The sequence below is a fragment of the Babylonia areolata genome, chromosome 5, assembly GCF_041734735.1.
Source record: "Babylonia areolata isolate BAREFJ2019XMU chromosome 5, ASM4173473v1, whole genome shotgun sequence".
Classification (NCBI taxonomy): domain Eukaryota; kingdom Metazoa; phylum Mollusca; class Gastropoda; order Neogastropoda; family Buccinidae; genus Babylonia; species Babylonia areolata.
This window is the reverse complement of record NC_134880.1, coordinates 14,399,778-14,408,779: the sequence shown is the minus strand read 5'-3', so window position 1 is coordinate 14,408,779 and position 9,002 is coordinate 14,399,778. Positions and strand designations below refer to the sequence as shown.

Here is a 9,002-nt window from a genome sequence, read left to right as displayed (position 1 = left end):
TCCCTGCCTTCCACAAGACAAACCAGCTTCTATAAATCGTTATAAAATCGTCTGACGTGTTTCCCGGCGTAATACTGACGACAATCACTTGGATGATTTTAGTTCTTTCCTCAAAATTATGACCAGCAGATCGGATGATTCATCCACATAACATAGATCCAGAACAAGGTTTCAAATTTTCCCTGTCTTCATCCAAGCTTTCCGGCTTAGGTCAGAGAGAGAGGGGGGAGACACACACACACACACACATATACAAACACACACACACACACTGATACATAGGGTCACATATATTACACACTCATTTTGTTTAACACGTGAACCAAAAATGGTGGCGCTACACCATGGCGACGCACTCTAGAGAGAAATCTGTTGCGACAAAAAGCAATGCTTTGCCATACAATACAATGCAGTGCAGTACAACACAATACAATATGATGCAATACAATGCAATGCAATACAGTGCAGTACAATGCAACACAATACAATGCAATGCAATACAATACAAGCATGGACTTTTGCCAGGCAGATGTAAACACCGTATGACTGTGACCAACAGTTATCTGATCACAACCAGTTGTGACGTACAGCGGGAGGTGGCCCTGACATCACTGCCGACACACACCACTACCCGCCTCTCCAGGCCCAGTGCAGTGTCCCATTCAGTGACGGTGACCCGGTCAGTCAGGGCCAGCGCCATGTCCCGCCTGCCGTTCTGGTCGCCCCTTTGCACAACTGCCAGCGGCACGCCCCTTCTGCGCAGCGTTGCCAATATGGCACTGCCCTCATCATCCTCACCGCTCTCATCTGCCTCCCCACCCTCATTGCCCTCCTCATTCTCACCGCCCTCCCCACCCTCACTGCCTCCCTGCCCACCCTCATTGCCCTCCTCGTTCTCACCGCCCTCCCCACCCTCACTGCCTCCCTGCCCACCCTCATTCTCACCGCCCTCATTGCTGCCCTCCCAACCCTCATTGTCCTCCCAACCCTCACTGCCCTCCTCATTCTCACCGCCCTCCCCACCCTCACTGCCTCCCTGCCCACCCTCATTGCCCTCCTCGTTCTCACCGCCCTCCCCACCCTCACTGCTTCCCTGCCCACCCTCATTCTCACCGCCCTCATTGCCGCCCTCCCCACCCTCATTGCCCTCCCCACACTCATCATTCTCACCGCCCTCCCCACCTTCATTGCCCTCACCACCCTCATTGCCCTCATCATTCTCACCACCCTCATTGCCTCCCTCACCACCACCCTCACTGCTTCCCTCACCATCATCCCCTCCCTTCCCACCGTTTCTGCCTCCACTGCCGACAGTGATGCGTACCACATCAGAGAAGAGGATGAACACGTCTCTGTACTGGAGCCCGTCTGGACCTGTGGAAAAGATTGGTTGGTTGGTTGTTTGAATGAAAGATTGATGGACTGATTGATTGGTTGGTTGGTTGACTGACTGAAAATCTGATGGACTGATTGATTAGCTGGTTGGTTGGTTGATTGAAAGATTGATGGACTGATTGGTTGGTTGGTTGATGGAAAGATTGATGGACTGATTGGTTCATTGGTTGGTTGGTTGAAAGACTGATGGACTGATTGATTGGTTGGTTGACTGAAAGACTGATTGATTGGTTGGTTGACTGAAAGGTTGATGGACTGATTGGTTGGTTGATTGAAAGATTAATGGACTGATTGATTGGTTGGTTGACTGAAAGATTGATGGACTGACTGACTGATTGGTTGACTGAAAGATTGATGGACTGATTGATTGGTTGGTTGACTGAAAGATTGATGGACTGACTGACTGATTGGTTGACTGAAAGATTGATGGACTGATTGATTGGTTGGCTGATTGAAAGATTGATGGACTGATTGATTGGTTGATTGAAAGATTGATGGACTGATTGATTGGTTGGTTGCTGATTGAAAGATTGATGGACTGATTGATTGGTTGATTGAAAGATTGATGGACTGATTGATTGGTTGGTTGAAAGATTGATGGACTGACTGATTGGTTGGTTGATTGAAAGATTGATGGACTGATTGATTGGCTGGTTGATTGAAATATTGATGGACTGATTGATTGGCTGGTTGGTTGATTGAAAGATTGATGGACTGATTGATTGACTGAAAGACTGATTGATTGGTTGACTGAATGACTGACGAAAGATTTGTTTAAAATCACACCTTGTGATGACAAATAAAATGAAAGGCAGTGTACATATTTTGTCGATGAAAGGCTACTTTCTGATTTTAGGATTGTTTTCCCATATGAGCACGATTCGCCCTGAAGGCAAGATTTGCCGCTCCATGTTGGGACCACAGTGAATTCTGCTCTTTGCAGACACGGTAACAACAGATCCATTGGTAAAAAAACAACAACAAAAACTGTAATCTCTACAAGGTCAGGAAAATTCCCCAAGGAAGGAGCAACTAACAATGGTCCACGTCAGGTGGGGGTTTTTTGTTTGTTTTTTTGGCTTATTTTTCCCCCAGCAGATGTGGTGGGGCATATATGCATCTGTCTGCACGCTCTGACACCTCTTTGAAACTGAAACATATGCGAATGGGTATATTTCTGGTACACAAGCCACAATAAACTAACCACCACCACCACCCACCCCACCACAAACTTATCACAACCACCACCACAACAAACTTATTGCCACCACAACAACTGAACACCACCACCACCAAAACCCACAACCACCACCACCCACCCACCACAAACTGACCACCACCCACCCTACCACAAACTGATCACCACCACCATTACCCACCCTACCACACCACCACCACCACCCTACCACAAACTAACCACCACCACCACTCACCCACCACAAACTGACCACCACCCACCACCACCACCCCCCTACCACAAACTAATCACCACCACCATCACCCACCTTACCACACCACCACCACCCACCCTACCACACACTAACCACCACCACCCACCACAAACTGACCACCACCCACACTACCACAAACTAATCACCACCACCATCACCCACCTTACCACATCACTGCCAACCACCCTACCATGCACTAACCACCACCACCCACCCTACCACAAACTCACCACCACCACCACCCACCCACCACAAACTGACCACCACCCACCACCACCACCACCCACCCTACCACAAACTAATCACCACCACCATTCACACACCTTACCACATCACCGCCAACCACCCTACCATGCACTAACCACCACCACCCACCCTACCACAAACTAACCACCACCACCTACCCACCACACAAACTAATCACCACGACCACCCACCGTACCACAAACTGACCACCACCACCAACAACCACCCTACAACAAACTGACCACCACCACCAACAACCACCCTACCACAAACTGACCACCACCGCCACCCACCCTACCACAAACTGACCACCACCACCACCAACCACCCTACAACAAACTGACCACCACCGCAACCAACCCTACCACAAACTAACCACCACCACCAGCCACCCTACAACAAACTGACCACCACCGCCACCCACCCTACCACAAACTAACCACCACCACCAGCCACCCTACAACAAACTGACCACCAACGCCACCCACCCTACCACAAACTGACCACCACCACCACTACCCACCTACAAACTGACCACCATCACCCACCCTACCACACGCTAACCACCACCACCCCCCCCACCACACAAAGTAACCACCACCATCACCACCCACCCTACCACAAACTGACCACCATCACCACCACACACCCTACCACACACTAACCACCACCACCACCACACACCCACCCACAAACTGACCACCACCACCACACCACAAACTAACCACCACGACCACCCACCCACAAAGTGACCACCACCACCCACCCTACCACACACTAACCACCACCACCCATAAACTGACCACCACCACCACCCACCCTACCACAAACTAACCACTACCACCACTCACCCACAAACTGACCACCATCACCCACCCTACCACACACTAACCACCACCACCAACAAACTGACCACCACCCATCCACCCTACCACAAACTAACCACAACCACCCACCCACCACAAACTGACCACCACCAACCCACCCTACCACAAACTGACCACCACAACCACCCACCCACCACAAACTGACCACCACTAACCCACCCTACCACAAACTGACCACCACTACCACCCACCTACCCCACCACACAAACTGACCACCACCACCCACCCACCCACCACAAACTAACCACCACCACCACCCACCCACCACAAACTGACCACCACCACCCATCCACCCACCACAAACTAACCACCACCACCCACCCACCCTACTACAAACTGACTACCACTACCACCCACCTACCACAAACTACCCTACCACAAACTGACCACCACCACCACCATCCACCCACCACACAAGCTGACCACTACCACCCACCCACCCACCACAAACTAACCACCACCACTCAACCACCCACCAAAATAGGACACAGTACCTGCCTGGCCCACACGTAACTCGTCAAGTTTCTCCGCCACAGCCTCCCCGCATCGCGCGCAGTACTCAGGATCGCGCGGGGAGTGCCCAGCTTGATCTCTATGCAGCAACGTCAACACCGGCGGCCCGTCCGTGTCGGCTGGGCAGGTTCTGGTGCTGTACTTTGTCGACAGGGTCAATCTGCACACATCAAAATGAGGACACTTGAATGTTTCTTTGATTGATGATTTTAAACTGTCTGGCTTGATTTCCTCATTATCAATGTACATTCTAAGGTAACTAAGTCAGCGTGAGAAACAGGAGTGTTCAGTGCAATTCAATTCTTGATGATTTTAGCTAGGCTGACTGTTAAGGCCATATTCCAGAGGAAGAGAATTCCAGACAGAAGGTGCTTGGTACTGAAAAGCACTTTGACCAAATGTCTTTGCAGAGACTTTGGGGACTCAAGGAGCTTTTCTCCAGAAGACCTGAGAGAACGGGTTATGTTATAAATATGACGGACAGAAGATACGTAATATTAGAGAGAATCTTCCAGATGGCAATAAGCCAATTTTGTAATGAATTCTGTACTGTGTTGGCAACCAATGAAGTTGACGCAATAAAGGGGTGACATGATCCTTTTTTTTTTTTTGTTTGTTTGTTTGTTTGTTTGTTTGTTTGAGAATGACTGGTAGAACTGTTCAATATCATCTGAAGGCGTGATATCAGATCAGAGGGCAATCCAGTGAGTAGTGCACTGCAGAAGTCAATGCGACTGAGGATAAGGAACAGTCAGATTTGGTCGAATTATGGACTTTTCTCAGCTGAAAGTTTGGAGTTTTATACACACATTACTGACATTGTCATGCATACACAGAGCTGAATCAAAATATACACCCAGGTTTCTGACAGAATTTTGAAAGCTGACCTCAGCATTGCAGACATTCAGGGTGTGGTCTGAGATATCACTAAGCACAGACCTAGAGCCTACCAGCATGGCTTCTGTCTTGACGTCATTGAGTCTGAGCTTGTAGGTTTGCATCCACCCTTTCACTGCAACAATACACATCTCTATGTTTCTGCGAAGGAAAGTAAAAGAACTTGGGGAAGAGGCTTTTGTGAGTTGGGTGTCATCTGCTAATTTGTGAAAATAACATCGATGTTGTCTGATGTTAGAGTGTACATTAAAAAAACAACAACAAACAAACAAACAAAAAAAAAAAAAAAAAAAAAAAACGCCTTGAGATGACTGAAATAGAACACATTATACATCTTTTCTTTTTCTTTTTTTTATCAGCCCTATGTTCCCCCAGGTCGATTTTCCCCCCAAGTCTATGTTCCCACAAATTAGTTTTCTGGGTCTTTGTTCCCCCAGGTCAGATCTGTATTTTTCCAGGTCTGTGTTCCCTCAGGTCTACGTTCCTTAGGTCTGATTCCTCAGATCTATTTTTCTCCAGGTCTATATTCAGATAGTTCCTCAGGTCAGATTCCTCAGATCTATATTTCTCCAGGTTTATGCTCCCCCGGGAATATGTTCCCTCAGGTCTGATTCCCCAGATCTATATTTCTCCAGGTCTATGTTCCCTCTGGTCTACGTTCCTCAGGTCTGATTCCCCAGATCTATATTTCACCAGGTCTATGTTCTCTCATGTCTATGTTCCCCAGTCTGATTCCCCTGATATATATTTCTCCAGGTCTATGTTCCACAGGTCCCCTGATCTGAATAAAATATTCAGTTCAATCAATTCAAATCAAAATACTCTACTGTCTGCTTCAACCAAAACAGGACAATTTCTTTCAGCTCACTCAAAATGCACGCCAGCAAGTATCAAAGAGAAAAATTAATAACTGACACACCTTTCCCTAATCACCACGCACACATCATTAAAAAAAAGAGAAAAATATTCAGGTAAGACAATATTACATTTCAAGATAGAGTGAAACGTGTGTGTGTGTGTGTGTGTGTGTGTATGTGCGCGCACGCAAATGTGCGCGCGTTGTGTGTGCGTGCTAGCCTCTTCCCCAAGTGGAGTTATGGCCTAGAGGTAACGCGTCTGCCTAGGAAGCGAGAGAATCTGAGGGCGCTGGTTCCAATCACGGCTCAGCTGCCAATATTTTCTCCCCCTCCACTAGACCTTGTGTGGTGGTCTGGACGCTAGCCATTCGGATGAGACGATAAACCAAGGTCCCATGTGCAGCATGCACTTACTGCACGTAAAAGAACCCCACGGCAACAAAAGGTCGTTCCTGGTAAAATTATGTAGAAATATCCACTTCCACAAAAAAAAGGGTGGCGCTATAGTATAGCGACGCACTCTCCCTGGGGAGAGCAGCCCGAATTTAACACAGAGAAATCTGTTGTGATAAAAAGAAATACAAATACAAAATACAAATATTTCCATATGTTTCTATCTATCGTTATTGGATTGTGTGTGTGTGTGTCCCTTTCACTGCCTAAAATAAAATCTTTTGCTTTCTCCACGTTAAGTTTGAAAAAGTTATCATTAAAATAACAGTTCATGACAGTAATTTATATATAAAATAAATACATAAATAAATTTTTTTTAAAGATTTTTTTTAAAACCCTGTGAAATTGAAAACTCCTCTTTTAAAAGACCTACTAATACCATGTCATCAGCATATTTTACAAGATGTCATTTATGTACAGGGAGAAAAGCAATGGGATAAAACACAACCTTCAGGAACACCAGAAATGACTAATATTTTCAGACATTATGGGCCAGCCAGGAGAACTGACATTCAGACTAACACGCTGTGGCCGATCACATAAAAACTGTCTTGTCCATAAAATAAGGTCGTCTGTTACATCTAGGTCTATAGGTTTCCTGATTAAAATATGTTGAATAGTATTAAAAGCAGCGGACAGATCCATAAAAGTACCATAACAGATGATCCAGATTTGTATATTCCTCCAGGTCTATGCTCCCCATGTCTATGTTCCACAGGTATATGATTCCTCATATTTATATTCGTCCAGGTCTATGTTCCCTCAGGTATATGTTCCAAAAGTATATGATTCCCCAGATCTATACTCCCCCAGGTCTATGTTCCCTCAAATCTAGGACCACTGCTGACCACTATTGAGCACAACCCCAAAGTGCTTAGATTGCGTTCATTTGTCATATCTGTGCATTTCTGTGTTTTGACAGCTGTTTGACTGCTGCCATACAAATACTGACCACTGACCACTACTGACCACCGACCACCACGTTTTGTTAACATTTTTCTGCATTATGAGTACTATCTTATACACATTTTAGTATTTTAAACCGGTTTTGACTACTAACCATTACTGACCACTGACCACCACCATCAATTGCCTGCTGACCACTTCTGATTTCTGACTACTACTGACCGCTGACCACTGCTGATTACTGACCACTGATGACTACTACTGAACACTGACCACAACTGACCACTAACCACTGCTGAAAACAAAATCACTAACTACTACTGATCACTGACCAGCACCCAAAAGTGTATGTATGATTAAACAAACATAGGCCTGTGGTAACCTCGACATGGGGGAATATAAACCTGGGGAACATAGACACGGGGAATATAAACCTGGGGAGCATAGGACTGGGGAACATAGACATGGGGGAATATAAACCTGGGGAACACAGACATGGGGGAATATAAACCTGGGGAACATAGACTTGGGGGAATAAAAACGTGGGGAACATAGACCTCAGGGAACTCAGACCTGGGGAACATAGACCTGGGGGAATATAAACCAGGGGAACATAGACCTGGGGGGACTCAGACCAGGGGAACATAGACCTGGGGGAATATAAACCTGGGGAACAAACATGGGGGAATATAAACCTGGGTAACACAGACTTGGGGGAATATAAACTTGGGGAACATAGACATGGGGAATATAAACTTGGGGAACATAGGCCTGGGGGATATAAACCTGGGGAACATAGCCTTGGGGGAATAAAACTTGGGGAACATAGACCTGGGGGAACTCAGACCTGGGGAACATAGACTTGGGGGAATATAAACCTGGGGAACAAAGACCTGGGGAACATACTCATGGGGAAATATAAATATGGGGAACATAGACCTGGGTGAACTCATACTGGGAACACAGACATGGGGGAATATAAACCCGGGGAACACAGACCTGGTGAAAATTTTACCTTGGAAACACAGACATGGGGGAACATAAGCATGCTACCCATGTTCTGTCGATCAAAGTTATCCATGTAACTGTCATTTAATCAGGCTACCAGAAAGGCAGTGCGAAATAGTGACGGCTTAATCCTCCACCGTATTCCATTAGGTCTACAAAAGTGCAACAGGTGTTGGAAAAAGTGTCCTACGATCGACATAAAATTAGGCTAGAATATTGAGACTGCCAGAATTACTGTCACTTTGTAATGCCAATTAAAACAAGCAACCCGAAGGCTTTCTTGAATCGTTCCAGTCAAGACCAATTAGAAGTCTAATTTACCGATTCCGAGTGAATGCCCTTCAAACTAAATTTTGGAGAAAACAACATCAAAAACAACAACATACAGT

The 9,002-nt window shown here is 46.4% G+C and overlaps 1 protein-coding gene across 1 annotated transcript in view; it reads right to left on the bottom strand.

Annotated features, from left to right (window-relative positions):
• Window positions 1-559: 559 nt before the first annotated feature.
• LOC143282210 (uncharacterized) overlaps window positions 560-9,002 on the bottom strand; it is a 52,398-nt gene continuing 43,955 nt past the window's right edge. Inside the window, exons 12-13 of the mRNA XM_076587812.1 lie at window positions 4,474-4,652; window positions 560-1,374 (exon numbers count right to left, since the gene is read on the bottom strand). Of these exons, the coding sequence (XP_076443927.1) occupies window positions 560-1,374; window positions 4,474-4,652 (994 nt within the window). The remainder of the gene's footprint in view (window positions 1,375-4,473; window positions 4,653-9,002) is intronic.